Source organism: Drosophila ficusphila, unplaced genomic scaffold, assembly GCF_018152265.1.
Source record: "Drosophila ficusphila isolate 14025-0441.05 unplaced genomic scaffold, ASM1815226v1 contig_198, whole genome shotgun sequence".
In the NCBI taxonomy this organism is placed as follows: Eukaryota; Metazoa; Arthropoda; class Insecta; order Diptera; family Drosophilidae; genus Drosophila; species Drosophila ficusphila.
In genome coordinates this window covers 2,626,549-2,647,242 of record NW_025064092.1, presented here as the reverse complement: position 1 = coordinate 2,647,242, position 20,694 = coordinate 2,626,549, and the positions used below count along the sequence as shown (strand labels likewise).

The 20,694-nt window shown below is 40.7% G+C and overlaps 6 protein-coding genes across 10 annotated transcripts in view; 1 reads left to right on the top strand and 5 right to left on the bottom strand.

Annotated features, from left to right (window-relative positions):
* Positions 1–20,694, top strand: part of LOC108094654 (flotillin-2) — a 108,928-nt gene that overhangs the window by 83,447 nt on the left and 4,787 nt on the right. For 3 of the 5 annotated variants that reach the window (XM_043207539.1, XM_043207538.1, XM_043207540.1), the window contains exons 3-5: positions 14,735–14,922; positions 16,145–16,183; positions 17,208–17,316. In XM_043207539.1, coding sequence (XP_043063474.1) covers positions 14,735–14,922; positions 16,145–16,183; positions 17,208–17,316 — 336 coding nt within the window. Of the gene's footprint in view, positions 1–14,734; positions 14,923–16,144; positions 16,184–17,177; positions 17,317–20,694 lie in introns of all 5 variants that reach the window. The other 2 variants (XM_043207543.1, XM_043207542.1) reach the window with 2 other exon arrangements.
* On the bottom strand, positions 11–3,253 carry LOC108094718. The gene is made up of 2 exons (XM_017195458.2): positions 1,956–3,253; positions 11–1,347 (listed from the first exon to the last, which is right to left on the bottom strand). The coding sequence occupies exons 1-2, from the start codon at positions 2,143–2,145 to the stop codon at positions 1,232–1,234; spliced, it is 306 nt and encodes a 101-aa protein (XP_017050947.1). The 5' UTR covers positions 2,146–3,253; the 3' UTR covers positions 11–1,231.
* Positions 3,342–5,846, bottom strand: LOC108094721 (glucose dehydrogenase [FAD, quinone]). The gene is made up of 2 exons (XM_017195462.2): positions 4,783–5,846; positions 3,342–4,723 (listed from the first exon to the last, which is right to left on the bottom strand). Exons 1-2 carry the CDS (start codon positions 5,535–5,537, stop codon positions 3,442–3,444), a joined length of 2,037 nt encoding a protein of 678 aa, XP_017050951.1. The 5' UTR covers positions 5,538–5,846; the 3' UTR covers positions 3,342–3,441.
* On the bottom strand, positions 6,092–8,367 carry LOC108094578 (4-pyridoxate dehydrogenase). Its single transcript, XM_017195195.1, has one exon. It carries the CDS (start codon positions 8,365–8,367, stop codon positions 6,406–6,408), a length of 1,962 nt encoding a protein of 653 aa, XP_017050684.1. The 3' UTR covers positions 6,092–6,405.
* LOC108094689 (glucose dehydrogenase [FAD, quinone]) lies at positions 8,883–13,647 on the bottom strand. The gene is given in 4 exon segments (XM_017195412.2): positions 8,883–10,819; positions 11,198–11,369; positions 11,371–11,680; positions 13,427–13,647. Coding segments are annotated over 3 exon segments (1,881 nt in total). The 5' UTR covers positions 11,581–11,680; positions 13,427–13,647; the 3' UTR covers positions 8,883–9,320.
* LOC108094653 lies at positions 17,610–20,620 on the bottom strand. Its single transcript, XM_017195362.2, has one exon. It carries the CDS (start codon positions 19,501–19,503, stop codon positions 18,097–18,099), a length of 1,407 nt encoding a protein of 468 aa, XP_017050851.1. The 5' UTR covers positions 19,504–20,620; the 3' UTR covers positions 17,610–18,096.

Below are 20,694 nucleotides of genomic sequence, written 5' to 3'. Positions count from 1 at the left end.
ATAATTGGGTTAAAAATGTAGTACTTTAAATGAAGTAAATCATATAATGGCCTCATTGCAAGTCATACTTTTTTGCTATGTGCATTGTCGATCATCGCGATGAGCAGCAAAATCGCCATCGGAATCAGCACTCATTCGAGTATCAGAATCCAGTTCTGAAAGAGGCACATCTCCCTACTTCATCTCACTTGCAGAGTCAATTGTTCTACATTCTTATTCCAATCAATATATTTTTTCCGATTACCATCACTTTCCAGATGAACTAACCATATTTTGTGTCCAATAAAATATATATGCCATCGTTCATTGTTACTTGGGCGTAGTTTGCAACTCAATCACTCATTAATTTCCTAATAAATAACCCAAGGGGTAAACATAAAGCCTTACATAAACTACAAATTGTAGGTTGTGTAGCGAGATAATAGCATATTCCAAATTATATGCATAAGCCCAAATCACATATTTTAGAAGACGCACATACACTGGACAAGCCCAAGTATTTATTCCAAATAATGCAATAGGTAGTTAAGTTTTAAACAGCCTACGTGAACAAAAACGCTAACCTTTTAACAATGGTTTCGGTTCTATTGAATTGATTACGAACAAAACTTCATCAAACAAATCACTACACACAAAAATTGTTTATAAACCTATAATGATTTTCCTTGATTTTTTTTTGTATTCAAAAAAAGTTTTTCTTTTAGTTCAAATTAGTCAAAAAATGCTGTACCAACATTAAAATAAAATTTTTCCAAGGCTTTTAATATTTAACTTTGATTTTTATGGCTGTAATTTTGTGAAGGTTTTTGTCAGACTCACTGTACTTCACCCTTTGTTTTTAGTTATTGAAAAGCTCAAAACAAAATAGATTAAAAACAGAAGACAAAAAAATATAGAATGGAGAGCTCCCCGATAACAGATCCAGATAACAATTAGCTTTTGAGGCTGAGGTCCCCCGATTGCACGTTTTTTATCGCCCCAAAAAAGTCATAACCAGATAAAACAAGTATTATAAAGTCATTTATAGCACTTGGCTCAGCACAAACACACTCGAAAACAGCAAACAAAAACAAAACAACTTAAAAAGTAAAGAAACGACAAAACAAAAAACAAAAAAACAAAAGCCGACCGCTTAACAAAGTAATTAAAAGTGTTGCTTAAAAAGGCGTTTAAAAATTAGAGATAATTATTTTTGGGGTGGGCAAGAATCCAGGTAAGCGCCACCTGGCGGTCAAAGCCCGCTGTTCATGGCCGTGCGAATAAATTGAATGGGGGCGGGGGGCACGGCGTTCGCCGCCGCGGCAATCAGACTGCCGACGGGCGCCAAATTTAAACCAGCACTGAGATCTGCAAAAAAAATAAATGTGTACAAAAAAAAACATTACTTGATTGATTACATAAACAACTTAGCAATCTCTCCTGAAGAAATGATTAAAGTTGATACTTAATAACTAAAATTTTTCTTCGGGTTTTCTTTAAAATTTTAATGGTAATAGTTTTGACACTTTATCATTTGTTTCCCTTTTTATGAAAATATTTGAAAGGCAATGGTTGCTTAAGCTGCCTTCAAAAACGAAAAACAATTTTGAAATATTAAGGAACACATACACTTCATAAATGTTCAATATAATAGCACTATATTTATTAAATAGAAATTAAAATATATTATATATTAATATACAACAGCTTATAAACATTTTGTTTTATCTTGAAATTAATTTTCTTTTGTTTTTAAATTTTGTAACTGTCTTCTTTAGGCACTTATTTATTTTAAGATTGTTATCTGATTGATATTCTTATCCTAGTGTCACAGGACAAGTCTTTTAAATTAAAGCACTAGTCACTTAAAAAAAAAAGTTAATTATTATAAAATTGAGCTGCAACCGACTCATAATGGTTCATAATTGATTAGGCAATTTAAGTGACACTTTTTCGAATTTGGTTTTCCAACCTACCCGAAGGATCGCTGATCTGCAGAGTATCTGCCCCATTTCCGGTTCCTGTTCCCGTGGCAGTGGCCGCACCCGTGCCGGTTATCAGATCCTCCGCCACCAGGAACCGCTGCGGATTGGCCAGACTGCGGCCCAGGATCATTGCAACGATCAGGATGGGGATCCACTTGGGTTTCAGCTCCGGGAGCGTCATTTTGCGATCAGTGGCGGACGTGGACTGAAGCCGCTCGCTCGCCGCGCACTCGCATGAAAAGTCTCGAAAACCTTTTCCGATTCGCGGCCCAAAGCAAAAGCTAAGCCATGGCCCACTGAGGCACACAGGCACCCAAAACTGGTCAAACTCGTAAGCTTCGCGCTGCCATTTGCCATTTCAGTTCACTGGCCGCTCATAAATTACTGGCTGAAAACGATTGAGAACGATGCTGCCACTGCATTGATAAAAGTTCGAGATACTCTTTAATATTTAGAGTACTCAATACCGATCAGAGATAATAATAAATCAACTTGATCTAGGCGAGAAAAGCACAGGCTTAAGAACAAAATTTGCAAACAATTTAATACTCTACGAAATATATTACAAATAACGCTTAAATTAGGAATATATTATAAATAATGCTTAAATTAGAAATATTCTTGAATTAAAGAAACAAGTAATATTGTCCAATTATCCAAGCTTTATTTATTATATAATCTATTATTCTTTGTTTACTCTTAAACTGCTTTTATTTATAGCTAGTACTTATATGTTTTTACAAACAACCCAAAATACTTATATACTCCTATACAAAATCAACTAAAAGTCATAAATAGCCACAAACAATTGCAAAAGTTCAAAACGTTGGGAAATGTTATATCAAGTTTTCGCTGCTGTAGGTAAAGAGAATAAAAAAGCATAAATGAAAAACGAAATGCAGTGAATTGAAAATGGGAAACCAACTGCAGAGTCAAACGAATGCCAAGATCATTACCAAAGCAAATTAGCTGACCTGCGGAATGACAACAATGGATAGTTCTCCATTATACTCGTACATGGTTAGATACTTGCTGGTTCCAATTGATATATGGATTGCTAATCGCAGTCGCTGAATTCGCTGACTCCCAGGCATTATCCAATGCCACATGTGGCCGATTAGTCAGGCATGCGTTTAATTCACCATCTAACGAAGGGCTTAACTAGGTTGCAAGATTGTGTTTTTCTTTCGATTACCATAAATATCTTAGGGAGGTAATGTAATGTAATGTAATAGCTTCTAAGGTTAAGAAGCTATGCAGTTCGCTGAGTAAATTAAATATTTGTTATTTTTAATAAATCTTAAACACTGCATTTCAGAGTGCAATTTATTTCTTCTAATTATAGAATTTTAGTAACATTTAGTTTGGGTAACATTTTAAACACCATTTGTTCTGTTTGCAAAAATTTCTTTATTGCTGTTAAGTTATGGTACAAAGGGTGTATTATTTTAGTACGAGGGGAGTACTATATCATCACCTAACCCCACCCACCATCTCTGTAGTGCCGCCAATCCTCCTTGATCATATCCGCGCCCCTTTCGGCCACCATAAAAGTGGGAGCATTCGTGTTTCCCGTGGGAATGGTGGGCATAATGCTGGCATCGATGACCCTTAGACCCCGCATGCCCCTCACCCTCAGCCGGGGATCCACAACCCCAGCGGGATCGGAAGCGGGAGCCATCTTGCAGGTGCCCACCGGATGGTAGATCGTCTGCGAATAGAACCTGGCCAAGCACTCCCAAAAGGCATCACTCAGGTACTCCACCTCCGGGCAATTTCGCCACTCGTAGATGTTCATGGTGGCATTCAGAGATTGCATAACAGGGGTTTGGCTCAATCGATGGGCCATCTTCAAGCCCTCGACCATCACGGCCATGTCATGTGGATCGTCGTAGTAGTTGGCGTGAATCAGAGGATGAACCTTGGGATCAGCGGAACGGAGTTTGAGGAATCCCCTGGAACGAGGACGCATCAGCAGAGGAGCAATCACGAAGGAATCCTGGTAGATCACCGGCTCAAAGGACTCGGCATAATTGTCCAATGTGATGGCGGCTCCCCTTCGTCCGATCATCCCACCATCCGCTCCGTAACCATAGCTGCCCAAGAAGAGCTGCACATCCGGCCAATCCAGTCGGGGATCCTGGTACTTAGTGCTGAAGAAACCCATCACTTCGCTCACGGGCATCGCATAGAAGAAGCTATCCAGTCCCTGGACAAAATCATCCACCGCCTGTTCGTTCATCATTTCGGGCACAATAAACGATAGATGTCGATTCTGATGACTGTCGAAGGTGTAAATCGCACCCGAGGTGGAGATGTGATCCTGCAGATTGCCACCCACTCCGGGTAGGTGTTGCACCACCGGAATGCCTAGTGGTTCCAACTGCTCCCGCGGACCCACTCCACTGACCATCAGGAGCTGCGGACTTGCCAGGGATCCGGCTGAAAGGATCACCTCCTTGCTGGCATAAACCGAATGCTTGACAAGACCAAACTCAAAAACCACGCCAATGGCTCGATGGGATTGCGGTTCGATGATGATTCGCTCCACGAAAGCCTTGAGGATGATATCCAAATTGGGTCGTTGCCAACTCCTTCGAAGGTATCCCTTATTGGCACTGCAACGGAGTCCATCTCGCAGGGTTCCATGTGGAGGAGCAAATCCTGTCTGCGATCGACCATTAAAGTCTCCTTCGGCGTTGATCATTCCCAGTTCTTGAGCAGCCCTCATGAAAATGTTTAAAAGCGGTGAGGGAAATCTGTGAAAGAAACACAAAATTTACCTTTTTTTTTAGTTTATATATTTATTTAACAATACCTATATCTCTCCACTGAGATGGGACCACCGTGTCCATGAAAAGGACTCCGTTCGAATCCGGGAACCCTCATGTCCTCCGCCTTGCGAAAGTAGTGCAATATGTTTGCGTAATTCCAACCCGGATTGCCCAACTCCGACCAGTGATCGTAGTCCCTTCGATTGCCACGAATGTACATCATGGCATTGATGGAACTGCAACCCCCAAGGACTTTTCCCCTTGGCCAAAAGCAGCGCTGATCCTCCATCGCCAAACAGTAGCGATCCGAGGGTTCGGTGAGGTACTTCCAGTCCCAGGGACTCCGCTGGAACACGGGATACAACTGCGGCAGATCGAAGAGCAGGGGCTCATCCCCGCCAGCCTCCAGGAGGAGGACATTCCACTCGGGATTCTCCGAGAGACGAGCGGCGAGAACACAACCCGCTGAACCACCGCCAATCACAATGAAATCGTACGATTTGCGGAGATCCCCGATGTGAATCGAACGAACGCGATGCGGTTCATCCACAATATCCGGTCGTTCCTCGAGGATTCCCTTGTTTAGGAGCAGGATGACCATGGCCGAGGGACCGATGGTCAGCAGAAACCGCCACATTGCCACAAACGTGTTCAACGCCGTCATCGTGAAAACACAACTGACTGACTTTCGTTGGGTTCCACAACTGGATGGGCTGGGAACTATCTTTGCCCGGTCAATTTGCTGACCCAGCCGAAGCCGAAATTCGCTGACTTCTGGCAAGTGTTTTGGTGGGTGCATTGACCAAGTGGCTTCTGCAATCCCAGCTACTCAAAACCGAACACTGGACTGCAAAAGAAATTGTTACACCATTGAGGTTGGCCAATAACGTATTCTTTCTTATGTTGAAGAGCTAAAGAAGCAAGAATAATGTATATTTTTATGAATTTATAATCATCAGTTTTATATTACATTTTTATTTAATTAACAAGGGTAATACTTTTATTGCCCAGAGTAAAGCAAAGATTATAAATTTATTGCTTGTATCATATTTACTTTATTGTTCAAATAAGTAAAAGTTGTTAATTAAATTAGCCTTGCGGCTAAATTGCCTTGTTTGCTCAAATTCCGATTAGATAATGCCTTAAGATCGCCGGAGTAATATATAAATTGTTTTGTATCTGCTCATATATTTTTAGTATGCTTAAAGCTGGAGCCCAAACAGAACCATAAACAAATAGCATGAGCAAAACAAAACAAAAATTCGAAAAACGTGAACAAAAAAGCTGAGAAACGCGATAAGCGCGTCACATCAAAAAAAAAAAAAAAACATATTTATACATATATATATATGCTATGCATACATATGTATATCAAAAAGTAAGAGAGTTCTTATTGAAGCAATTAAAAAATGCTTGTTTACATGGGCAATTGTTGGTTTAATTGCGAATTTGCAATTGGCTTAAAAGCTGCATAGACCTTGAACTTTACTTTCGGTTATTGAAAGTATTTATGGGAATTTTTCCAAAGATGAATTCTTAATGCAATAACTAGACTTTGTTGAAGATAACCAAACAGTAAAACAATCAAATTTTCGTATTTGCATATAAAATATCACTGTTGTTTATCAGGTATTAAGTACATATCTTTGAAAATATCTTTTAATAGTTCAGCATTCCTTGACCACCTCATTGTCATCCTTTCGATCTTCAATGATCATTTGGGCGCCTTTTTCCCCGATCATCATGGCAGGTCCATTTGTATTACCCGCTGGTAGTTCCGGCATAATACTGGCATCCACCACTCGAAGATTCCTCACTCCATGAACTCTTAACCTTTCATCCACAACTCCTCCTTTGTTCTGGGAATTTCCTCCCTTTTTTGGAGCCATGCGACAAGTGCCCACCGAATGCCAGGCACCCACATAAAAGTATCGGATATAACAAAGCCAATAAGCATCGGAATCGGGAGTTAGTATATCGCATTCATCGAGAGGTGGCAACCAAAAACGTATTCCACATCGCCGAAAAGATCGGGTTTTAGTTAGCCTTTGGATATATCTCACGTAGCGAAGTAGCGTTTGCTGATCCTCCAGAGCTTCGCCATAATGATTTTCGATTTTGACTTGATCAGATGATTTTTTGCTCGAAAGCGAGACTCTTCCCCGCGATAAGGGTTGCATTAGAGAACCCATGATTTGCAGCATATCCCATTTTTGTAGAACATCATTTTGAGCCTGAATTAATTCTTTTCGAAAACCCAAATAATCGAAGCTACCAGTACTTCCTTTTGGCAAAAGTGTGTGGGCCACCACGTGGAGATCGGGTTCACCTTGGCCGGAAGTCGGTGAACTGGAGTTGATATAACCCATCATGTAGAAACCACGAGCCAAAGGACCCTTTTGGCTTTCCAGAAGATATCTTGCAACAGAAACAGGAGCATAGGGATTATCTGTGGGATCTCGAGTGCTATTTACTGCGCAATTGGAAGTGAAAATCAGGAACAAAGGCAGCATTCCGTGATCCTGTAGATTATGACCGACTGGCAGATCCTGTTTAATGGGTATGCTCCACTTTTGAAGCTCTTCTTGGGGACCAATTCCTGAAAGCAAAAGCAACTTGGCGGAGTTCAGGGTTCCTGCACTTAGGATCACTTCTCCTGAGGTTTTCACTGTGTGTTCTACATTATTTAGGTTATAAGTCACTCCAACTGCTTCATTTCCTTCTGGATTTAATAGGACCTTTTGAACTTGAGCTCCTCTTATAACTTTCAAGTTCTTTCTTCTATTCACTTGATCATTGGCCAAATACAAACGAGCACTGCTGGCTCTCCGACCTTGGTTTATGGTTACAGGAACATGATGGGTGTAACCGAAGGTGGCACCAGCTATCAGAGGTTGTTTCATCCGAGGAACACCCAGTTCCGAGGATCCAGAATATATGAGGTTGGCCAAGTTCATGTTTAGATTGTTCGCTTGAAGGTAGGATAGATTTAGCCTTCTTTGGAGGCGATTGTAGGCCATCTGCACTTGGGTCCAATCCCAACCGGTTGTATTCCATTTCCTGAAGCTCTCTGGACTGCCGGGTATATAGATATTTCCATTGATAGCTCCACCGCCGCCCATCATGCGTCCATGCCACCAAACACAACCGTGATTCCTCTCCATCGCCCGGCAGCATTTCGGATTGAATTCCGCTTCCTCGAGGAATATGTACCTCTTATCGTGATGAAGTGCACCACTTAGCGAAAAGATTTCCGATTCCAGAGGAGGCAGTTCTCCCTCCTCCAATAAGAGAACCTTCACATGGCACAAATCGCTCAATCGACTGGCGACTATGGAACCAGCACTTCCTGCTCCCACAATTACATAATCATAATTCTCGATCTGCAGGGGATCTTCCGGTGGTTTGTGTTGCACTGGCCAAGCGGAATTGTTGGCCAAAGCCAAACTGGATTCATTCAAAGCTATAGCCACCGATTCCATCAGGGATAAGCCCAAACCACTGCTGTCCACCGAAAATAATTGCGAAACTGAGGGACTTGAGCCAAATATCAGAAGTAGGATAAGTCCCCCGTATAAGGTTCTCGTCTCCGCTTTGCTGGGTTCGTGTACGCGCTGCCGATCGCCCATCTTCCACCGATTTAACACTAATGAATTCGCCGATGCAAACGGTTCGGCTTTTTAGCCACAATTAAAAGAATGTCGCGCACGATAACCCTATCAACGGAATTATGAATTTACTCTGCTCGCTTTTATTTTATATTTTGCGCTGCTTTCTGTTTGCCAGTCATAAAAATGCAAAGGCAAACATATAAAAATTCACGTCGTTTTATATTTATTGCGCTGCGCTTGGGGCGACGGCCAACAGGTGGCGCCATTAATAAATGTAACCAGTATAAGAGTTGTAATTTTTGCAATGATGAATAATATATGACAATTCAGCTGTATAAATATTCTAAAAATATAATGCCAATCATCTGTGCGGCAGTTATGGAAACAATTTTGGTTTTCTAGTGAACAGAACATTCTCTTTATTATTAGAGCTATACAAATATAATGAAAGTAATTGAAACGATAAGAATAACTTCCCTGACAAATTAAGAAATCACCCATAAAATGTTATTTTTAATTGTTTTATTGCATTCACGTAAAATTAAAATAAATAAAAGGGGACTCTTATATAATAATTTAAAAAAAAAAAAAAAAGAGGAGCGGAATTTAATATTATTAATTTTGGATGTGTCATCAGCTATTTCTAAAACATTTACACAACTTGGGGACACTTAATTTAAACATGCATACAATCATTTACACTCAGTTCAGACATATAAAAGACACTCACGAAAGTCAGACACATTTTCATTCATACAATTTTCAAAGCCTTGTTTTTATGGACTGATTTCACAGATACAAATGAAGTAGCTGCAAAGCATTGAGAACTCTTAACTGATTCAAACGCAATGGTTTTACAGAACCTTTTTGTTTTCCGAGAAGTCTTTTTGTGAAAAAGAACAGGTTCTTCAACCAGTTAAGAAATCAGTTCGTAAAAACCAGGTTCAACTACTCAACGATGAAAGATTCGTTCAGACGATGGTGTTCTTGATCCAGAACTCCTTGATCATGTCGCTGCCCTTCTCGGCGATCATGATCACCGGGGCATTTGTGTTGGCCGACACCAACTTGGGCATAATACTGGCATCGATGACGCGCAATCCGCGGATGCCATAAACCCTCAATTTGGCGTCCACCACGGCGTCTTTGTCCCAGTAGGGACCCATTTTGCAGGTGCCCACCGGGTGATATATGGTGGAGGTATACCTCCTAACCATACACTCCCAAAAGGCGTCCGTGAAGAGGGGCACTTGCTCGCATCCCGGCCAGCGGATGCTGGAAATCCGCGATCCAAATCTCTGCATCGCCTTCGTTCGGGACAGGGCCACCGCGATCTTCACACCCTCGATGAGGGTCTTCATATCGAAGTCATCGGTTAGGTAGTTCGGAAAGATATAGGGATAATCGAAGGGATTACCACTCCGCAGGCGAATATTACCCACACTGCGGGGTCTTAGTAACATGGGTATGATGCTCCAGGCATCCCGATTATTGATCGGTTCGAAAACCGCTCTGTAGAACGCCTCCGTCAATCCATGGGCCTTTCGCAGCTGCGATCCACCATCGGAGTTCGTTGATCCCGAGACAAAGTGGAACTCAATGTCTGGCCAATCCAGTGAACTATTCGCATACTTGGTATTCACATAGGCCAAACCCTCCACGCCACCCAAAATGGTCAAAGGTCCCTGGCCAAAAACGGCATATTGCAGAACAGTTGACATGGTGTGGAAGCGATTCTCCACAATCGAAACGGGTTGGTTCACCAGGAAGGTGAGGCCACCCAAGCCAATGTGATCCTGCAGGTTCTCCCCAACACTCAGCTCCTTGATGAGGGGAATTCGATGCTTGGCCAACTCCTTTCGCGGACCAACGCCACTCAGCATCAGTAATTGTGGACTGTTCACGGATCCACCGGACAGAACCACCTCCTTGGTGGCCCTCACATGGTAGAGCTTCTGATCCTTGACGAACTCCACACCGAAAGCCAGTTTGGTCACCGGATCGATCATAATGCGAGTGACATGCGAGTTCATGGAAATGTGCAGATTGGGGCGCAATCTGGCGGGTCTGAGGAAAGCCTTCGAGGTGGAGCAACGCGATCCCCGTCTCGTGGTTCCCTGGGCGATCATGAAGCCCGTCATCTTCTCGCCATTCAGATCCCGATTCTCGTAACCCATTTCCACGCCAGCCTCCACAAAGCTGGCCGCCAATGGAGTGTGGTAGGGTGCCTCTCCCACTGTTAAGTAACCTCCGGTCGCATGATACGGTGTGTTGGCCAGATACTGGTTCGTGTTATCCTCCGACTTCTTGAAGTAGTACAGGGCATCGCGGTACGACCAGCTGGGATTCCCCATCGCCTCCCAGTTGTCGTAGTCGTGCTTGGATCCCCGCAGGTAGAGCATGTAGTTCAGGACGGAACTTCCACCGAGCACCTTGCCACGCGGCCAGTTGCAACGACCTCCTTGCATGGCTGAAAAAATAATAAAATAAGTTATATAGTCATGAATTTTGATATTACTTAAGAGGTTCATGTGTAGGGTTCTGCCAAAATCATAGGTAATAATAAAAATATCAAGCATACAAGCTTTTTGATGTTAAGGAACCTTTAAATATGAAGATGTATATACGTGGGCAGCCTATGTTATTTATTTCCTGTTGCAAATATTTAATCATTTAAAGATTTTTTTGATTTTGACTAAAAAAATATAAAATTATATTTTTTCTGATATTCATTTAAAATTTACTTTGACAATTCCCAAAGATGGTATCTAAGATAATTAGCACAGTCCTTCAATACAACCTAACACATTGCAAATGAATGGTGCATTTTTTGATCACCGCAACTCACCCAAACACGAGGTTCCCGAGGGCTCCGTCTTGTACTGCCAATCGATCTTCGAGAGCTGGAGATACCCAGCCATAAGAGGCACGTCCGTGAGTTCCGTTTCATCGCCGCCGGCCTCCAAGAGGAGCACGTTCCAGTTCTCCACCTCCGTGAGGCGATTCGCCACCACCGCCCCCCGCCGATCCAGCTCCTATGACTATGAAGTCGTAGTGATCGAGGATATCGTCTCCCCCGATATCACTCGGCTTCGATTCCGGATCGATGATCTCCTCGTACTGGAAGTAGGCAACCGCTGCCATCAGCATCGGGATGAACCAACTGTTGCTGGTGGCCGCGGTGACCGCTCCTCCGATTGCCGAGGCGGCTCCAACGATCGCCGAGCTCATTTTCTGTATCGGAATCGGATGGTAATATCTATATGGGTCTTATGTACGAAATATATAGACAAATAGGTCGCTGGCCCGACCAATTTTAGATGGAACGTGGCTGCAATGATAATTAGGCATTCGATTTTTGGAGGTTACAATTTGACGGGAGAAAAGAAGTGGGTTTTAAGGGAATAAAACGAAAGAAAGACATGACATGAAAAGTGGCATAGACATTTCGTATGTAATCGGGTTATAGGGTGCGATTTTCATACTCAATATATTTCGATCACGATCGCGTATCGCTTTGATCGCCGCGATTTCGTAACCTGCATTTGTTATGCATTCGTTTCGCTTCGTCTCCACATCGAATCCATCCAACTCTGCGAAGTATTACGACCCGAGATGATCGTGATCGATAAATCTGGAAGCTAATAACTAATACAAACCGTCGCACCAATTTCTCATGGCAATAAAAGTTCTTTTGCTCTGTGTGTTTTAGATATTACCCATGAAATTTACATTTTTCCAGTTTTTTGCAGCTACCATTGGCATTAACTTGTTTTTATTAGTAGCATTTGATTATAAAAATCCATTCAATTATGAGGCTCAAGATGCTTTGCTTAATTTGTATTAGCTCCTGAATTATCAAACCCATTTTAAAATAGTTTTCCCAATGGTTTTTCATCTGCTTTTCACAAATCTTTCGCGTCACGTGCGAAGCCCATTGTTTTGGAATGTAAAATAGGTGTAATATGAGTGTGGATTTATTTTCGAGCGGAGAAGCGTGATGCGGCATCTTTGTTTGAGGGGCCTCCCGCACAAAAGTGAAATCTCCCAGTCTATTATAAAACTTTACTGGGCAGCCAAACAAAAAAAAAACAACAAAAACATAACTTAAGCTGGAAAAAAGGCGCAGCTAACAACTTTTCACTCCCGGTCGAACGACATGCAACAATTGTGATGCACACTCACAAATTCCCTAACACATTCACTCACACGTACTCCTCTCACTTGCAACCAGTTTGCGCGGATACAGTGCAACTTCTGCAGCGCGAACTTCCTTGAATTAAGAAAAAAATCCTATACAGACAATTGAACATATTTCCAATACTATTTTGAACATTTGTTTAGAGAGAGAATTTAAAGTACGTTCAGGAAAAAAATATGGGGAACAACAAAAATTGAAACAACTCCCTTAAACAAAAATTAAATTCAATGAAAAGATATTTTAGAAAATACTATACCATTCTTTTAACCAGTAGTATGCTAACTTTATTTATAGTTTTATTAAATTTTCACTCCGAATTTTACTTTGTTTCTTTTACAAACGTTTGACTGTATTTTTGACTATTGATCTTCAGATAAGAAGAAGCCAAGAGAGAGAAAAACATTTCCTCTTGCCAATCTTTTGCATAATAGAAGTCTAGTGACCATTACTGATGTTGTTTTTGGATTTTTGCTTTTGTTTTAGTCAATGGCAATTACAAAACTTGTTGTTGTTCCTGCCGATAGATGTTGTTGTTGCAAACAGGTTGTAAGAGTTGAATGTGCCCACAGATCAAGTTCAAGGTATGAACCAAAAAAAAAAAGCGATCTACACCGAAAAAAAAGTTATAATGCAACATGTAGATGGTTCTGCTAAACATTTTAGTAAACAATTGCCAAAGAGAAATGCATAACATCAAACTAGAACTAGCGGCATGAATCACTTTCGTTGAGAAAGCTTCTGCGTAGGCGTCGGAGAATTTCAGTGCGTATTCTTTTTTGGAGACCCGATTCTTCTGTTTGACTTTGATTTCTTTTTTACGATTTTCGCGCTTGGCACACTTTTATATATTTTTCGCTCTCTTCTCACTTTACTCACTTGGGTAACAAAATAACAATTCTCGTATTCCTTAAGCGCGATTTGTTTGTTTTTATTTTTGTGCGCACTTTCTTTTACTTTTTTTCTTTTCCTCTCCTTCCTTTGCTTTGCGCATGCGTGCGTGCTTTTCAAGCCTTATTTACTTTGTTTAATTCTTTTGGCGGAGCTTAAAAAAACGACCTCACGCTTCGAGGTTCGCTAGGTGACTGAAGAAAGAAATGCCGAAGAAACCGCTAAAGATGCCAGAGCTCTCTCCCCAAACTCCTATTCTCTCTCCACCACTCTCTTTTTGGCTCTTCGCGGAGCGTAGAGTTGGTCCCTTTTGGGCAGTTTTTCCGTTAGTTTTCGAACTCTGCAATTGGACAATGGGACAGTGACTGTGACATTTGCTTCCTGTTTGGCTGGATATACTATATGTAAGTGTTACCCATTATGGACTTTTTGACTTTTGGACTTTGTGACGTGTTTGCCGGCACGTAGCCAACACTCACACTACTAAACACGCACTTCGGCGAAATGCTTTCACTCTTACTATTTGGTCAACTGACCAGAGTTAAAAGCTCCACGAGCTTCTCAGGTGCCATATTCACTGACAGCACCTTTTTGTGGGTCACTGTGCGTGTGACGTCACTTGTTCACCTTTGAAGAGAGCAAAAAGGAAAGGTTGACCAGGAAAACACGGTTACAAGGAACTAATTGGAACTGGAACTGATTGGCTTAGAAAAAATATTACTAGACTTCTAGAAGCAAACAAAAATTATTACAGTTAAATGTTTTTATATGCATATTTTTTTGAATTTAGTTACCCGTGTCAACATGAAAGTTGTTTATGAATATATGCGAGATCATAAAACTTAATAAATAAATTTCTATTATTATCTTATTAAATATTTTATGTAATCTCAAAACCCTTTAATTAAGATAATAAGCCATTAAAGAACACCCAAAGTAACTTATTATTTCTTTTGTATTATCTCCATTTTTTTAATTTTCAATTTACCGAAAGAAAATGTGCAAAAAATGAAAAAATCGATTTTGCAAAAAAATCAAGGGGGCCCCCACAAAATTTTCGAAAAAATGTATTTCGCAAAATTTGAAAAGGCTGGTATGCAACTTTATTATAGGGCTAGAAGCTTGAAAAAAAAATAACCTTTCCCTGTTGAGATGAAATGAAATAAAAGACTACCCAATAGTATCTTATTATTTCTTATGTCAAATTTTTTAATTATGACTAAATAAGAAGAATCGTAGTACATTTTATATTATATCCGAAACCTCATTAATGACTCTTTTTTATATAAATTCTAGGTGGCTGCTGTGGATCGACCAAGAAGCGTACGATTGTGGGCGGCTGGGCGTGGGCGTGGTGGCTGGTGACCGACGTGCAGCGGCTGTCCCTCAACGTGATGACCTTGAATCCGATGTGCGAGAATGTGGAGACCTCGCAGGGCGTTCCGCTGACGGTGACCGGAGTGGCCCAGTGCAAGATCATGAAGGTACGATCCATAGACCAGAGCTATCTATATTTCCAACCGATCTCCGCTCTTTCGTGGGCAATTCTGGCCACCCTTTTCTCTTCTGCACCCCCAAATCTGAGCGAAAGTGATTGAAGCTTGCCCGAGTTTGATTTTCAGTTTCGTATGCAAGTTTGTTTGATGATATATAGATATAGAAATACCCGATATTATTTAGCCAATTAGAGTGCCGAATGTAGCGAGTTGGTATCCTGCCTGCACCCAAGTTTATTCAGACTGTTGATATCTCTCTATAACCGATCAGTATTGAACTTATTTTAATCGAATGTTTGGCTCTTTGTTTTGTACGATTCCCGCCCAAATTCCCAAGTAATCCAACCTCCATCCCCATCGAATGCATATTTAGCCTAGCAAGTGCTCTCAATCTGACCACCGCCAAGTAAGTTGCGATCATCCATCCCGGCGATCTATCTTCACGTAGAACTAGATTTAGCCGTAGACTTAGTATCACACTTTAGAGCTCATTGAACACCCCGCCGTTCGTCCCTTTTTTTTTTTGGAAACTTATTTGGATACTTAAGCTTATTTCCCAATTCTTGTTCGCCCCTTTAGTTTTATATTTGATTTGTTTAAGAAATGGCACAAATTGTGGATTATCAAATAATTTTTTCTTTAATTTTTATCGTTTTGCATTAGGTTGAATTTTTACTTTAGGGTTTATGCTGTTTGGACAGTTGTGGGACTGAAACAATTACCGGACTGTTAAATTATATTCGGCCGGACAGTATCATATATTATTTATAATTCGATTTATAGTATAATCATCCACATCAATTGATTTTGTTTTGTCTATGATATTTATTATTGATTTCAACATTTCATTTTACTGATATAATTTTGACTTACCTATCAGTAAATCATTCAGAGATTGACCTTTCGATAGGTCAGTCACTTTATCATTGATTTTTCTTTTCTCGATTACATTAACATATTTCAAACTTCGCATTAAATTCTTAAAAGTTGTCGATAACATCGATAATTTATCAAGTGTCGAAACACACAGTACTTATATTATATTAAAGCACTGATCACAAAAATCAGCGAATGCAGCACAAAAAATCAAAAAAACAAAAATTGCACTTCACTTTCCAGTTAGTCGCAATTATGATCGATTTGTGTACTAAAGATGTGCCTGCTCCGAAACTATGTTCCATTACTTAATTATTTTCATTCAATTTTGCAGTCATCATCGTATAAGAATAGCGATTATCATAACGATGAGGTATGTTTATAATTGCATTTATTTTATTTTAGTTGGGTTTTGTTTACCTTCCATCTATGTTTTTTCAATGTACATATGTATTTCCTTTTTTTTTCTCACGCACTCTAACCCTTCACACACACACGCATCTACACTCGTACACCTAGCGAAAAGGGATCATGATCCATTCTTAACTATTAAATGCATGTGCTTTTTTTGGGGCTTTGTGCCTGATTAAATTTATTTTTGTATGCATTTTACGTTTATCGAGAGTCATTCAATCATCATCATCAGAAGCTGAGGAGGAAGAAGAAGGAGAAAGAAAAGTACAGTCTGCAAAATAATACAAAAGAAAATTTGAAAAATCGAAACCTTGTTGATCTCTGTGTTCTACTCTCTTTTTTCTCTACTTTCTTTTCACCACCACCAAAACAAAAATCGACCAAAAACCCTGCGACCGATCGTTCAACGTTCAACTCATCAAAAAAAAACTAATCCGCAACTAACTGTAACTGTAAACGAAATCAACTATAATTAACCAAACAAAAAACAATACACACACACGCATTAAAACCAACAAAAAATCATTAAAATCGAAATTGTTCTACTCCAAACAAAAACAAAAAAAATACCAAACACTAAAATACTGCTCCTCTACCGTTACTGCTACCGTTACTGCTCTGGTTGCTGCTGTTACCGTTATACTCCATGTATCGCTCTATATATCTCTATATATACGTTATATACATAAATATAAATCTCTGTCGCCCTGTCTATGTGTGCATGTGCGTGTGTGTGGGTGAACTATAATCAAAACGAAACCATCAAAACCAAAAAAAAAAATATTCTTCTCATAAACAATCAAAATATCCGTGGAGAAAATTGGACAACAAAAAAATATATAAAAAAAATCAATCAATCGAAATATTTTCACACACATGCACACCGACAATGACACACCCACATACACACACCCAATCCACACATACACACACACACACACACACACGAACAGATGATGAATGTCTATTATTTCCACCATCAGGCTGACGAGCTTCTAGGCACTGCCAGCGAGCAATTCCTGGGCAAGAGCGTCAAGGAGATCAAGCAGACGATCCTGCAGACCCTCGAAGGACACCTGCGTGCTATACTGGGTAAGTAGCGGAAATAGTTATACTATCATTTAATAACCTAACTTAGGATAGAGCTTAAATAACCTAAGTTTGCATAGAACTAAGAACAATTTCTATTCGAATTGAATTGGTGGTCAAAACCGTATCTGAAATGCATCAAAAAATTATCAGAAATTTTTTGTTTTATTTAATGAGTAAATATTTTGGCTTTTCATTTCTTTTTTTTTGAATTAGTAATATAAAGCATACTTTTGGGTGCACATATTAAACATAATATGTATAATATTTGCTGCAAAATAAATAAAACAATTGTATTAATCTATTGAAATCTTATGCCACTTTGAAATTTAATTTGTATTTGGTTTTGTGACAGTTACTGGTTGAATTTTTTTCTGAACGCCGTCGAGGTCGAAACGCGAAACTTCCAGTTGTATTTGTATCCATTTTTTTTATCAACCGGTTTCGAAATTTTCACGCTTCCTTTGCATATTTAATTTTTTATTTTTTTTTTTTTCATAGAGCGTAAATATTTTCGAAACTTTTGTTCCATTTTGTAAAAATTTAAAACTTCAGCCATAGCTTTTGTGCTGGTTTTTCGATCCATTTTGGGTTGGGCTTACTCTGTTACTTTGGGTTCCATTCTTTTCTTGTTTCATCAATATTTTTATCATTTGTTATAATTTGCTTAGATTTTTGTAATTGTTACCCTTTTGTTTGGAGTTGCATTCCTTTGTTTTCAATGGTTTTTGTGGCAACTGGTCAACATTATTTGAAACGATTAACAATAAGGGGGTGTGATCATCATTTTTTGTAGTACATCTCGAGATGGGGCTGATCGAACATGTTGATGGCGTAGTCCAGTTCATCCAGCTGACGTTCGATGGCGATCTTTCGATTGCGCACACGCAAAGTTGGCTCCGAAACGGGGAGATGATTGTACTCCTCGACGAGTTTGCCGTACTTGAAGTGGGCATCCTGGAGGGCAGCACTTCTCTCGTTCTCGGTCAGTGGGGTGTAACCTTCATAGGCAGTTTGCTGTGGCACCTGTTGCTTCTCCCTTTGATCCTGCAAGTGAGTTGGTGGCGGCATCACTTCCATCATCTGTGACTTGCGACTAACTGCTGATCTCTTCGAGGCCGCGGTGCTTCTGGAGGCCACTGTTACGTTCGATTTGATGGTGGCATTCGAGCGAACACTCTCCTGGGAAATGGACCTCTTCGATTTAAGGGTCGCTGCGGAGGCACGACTGCGTGCACTCAAGGGAGCCTCGGGATCCTTGTTCTCCTGGCTTTCAGTTGGGTTCCTCTGGGAGCGCAGTGAAGCTCGCGACATCCGGGAACATATGGAGATGCTATCCAGCTGATCAGCTCTGCTGCGTTTGGACGCGATTGCATCGGGTTCGTTTGGGTTAACCTTCGCTTCTGATTGGTGACCCTGATGGGGAGAAACTGCACCGTTTTGGTGACCCTGATGAGGGGAAACTCCACCGCTTTGGCGACCCTGATGAGATGAAACCAATCCGTTTTGGTGATTGGAACTTGTGTACCGTTTGGAAGGAATTGCCTCGGCTACGTTTTTGTTATTCATTCCTTCCATTTGGTGATCCTGATGAGGGGAAACTGTTCCGTTGTGATAGTCCTGATGAGGGGAAATTGGTTTATCCTTCGCTTCCGATTGGTAACCCTGATGGGGGGAAACTGCTCCGTTTTGGTAACCCTGATGGGGAGATACTGCTGCGTTTTGGTGACCCTGATGAGGGGAAATTGGATAGCTCTGTTGATTCTGATGACAGTGGCAGCCGTGGCAGCACTTCTTCGCTGGCTTCTCCTTCGGCTGATCCTGCCAACCGCCCTGCAAGCGCTCCTGCTCCTTTCGCACCTCCTGACCTTTGGTCAAGTCACAACCGCAAGCACTTGGTGGCATTCGGCGGCGTTGATTTGTCTGGAAACCGTATGGTTGGGCCAGACCACTTCGCATATCATTCGATTCGCTGTGCAAGTTAACCGGACGCGGACGACGCTGGTTGTTGTTGTGAAAATGGGGACGGCGCTTCTCCGAATAGTGGAGCACCACTGGACGCCACAGGGGAACCCGACGAGCATTGGCAGCCGCTAAGCACCGGTTATTGGTCTCCATTCGGGAGACATTCATTTTGTTCTCCTGCAGAAAGTCGCGACCGCCGCCATGAGAACGCCGAAGCAAGGACATATTGTTTCTCTTTTTTGTTGTGTGGATATCAGTATAAAAACTTCCGAGCGATTAAACCTGATTCTCGGTGCCAAAAATAGAAATTGTTTTGTATTTTGTTTTTCACATAAAAAGAAAATGAATACGAAAACTTGATACGGAAGCGAGAGTGGAGCGATTTACTATTTGGTGTGCGTTCCGGTCGGAGTGGAGAATAATACTGGAGCCCAAAATGAGGGAATCTTGACAATGGTAGAGAGGTTAAGGACAACGCCTACTCGACATTAGGTTTCCAATTTTCAACCATTCCAAAGAATTTGAAGAAAGAAATAGGAGCAGAAATACAATGCTGAATTTCCTTGACCACAACATCTTTCATAAATTATAAATGACAATTTCGCAACTGCATACAACTTTGTTCACAATTTGTATTCTGTTTATGACTATAATTTTATATATTATGTGTGAAATATGGTATGTGTTATGAATCGTAATCAAAAAGATTTTCCTGGGGTTTCTATTTAATGGATTGGTGTACACTGGCAATACCTGTTTCCTGAAAAAACCAGTTTTTGGTGAAGTAAACTGGCAGCTAAACTTGTACATTCTAATTAATAATTAACAGCAAAATCGCTAACCTTAATCGATTCTTGAATGGGCCTATTTGAATGGGTTTCCTGTTCATTATCTGTAATTTTAAGTTAGGTCCGAATTATATTTTTATAAAAAGAGTTTCTTTATTTATTAATTATATTTTACTTGAGGTAAAAAAATATTCTATTAATATTATTCTAAATTACCTTTTTATTCGTCGAGTTCGCATTTTATTATTTCCATTCGCAGTTCTATTTGCTTAGAGAAGTCCACGACCTTCATGGCCAATCTACAGCTTTTAATTAAACATAACTCGAGTCGAGGGTTTTTATGGGCCCATCGAACCCGAGTCGTAACTATAGTATAGTTTACTATAGTTTACACTATAGAATGTTTACGAGACGCTTGGGGAACTCAAGGCGGTTTCCATTTGGCGGCGCGATTACAATTTCATTTTGCGAGCCGGCAACGAACGATTCCCATGCCCCCCGATTTATACCCATACCCATACCCATACCTATATACCCTATACCCATTCCGAATCCAAGTCCGAGTCGCCGGACAATTCGAGCTGTCAGTTGTGAGCGCTTCGCGAGACGCTCTGGTTGTCTGTTTCTT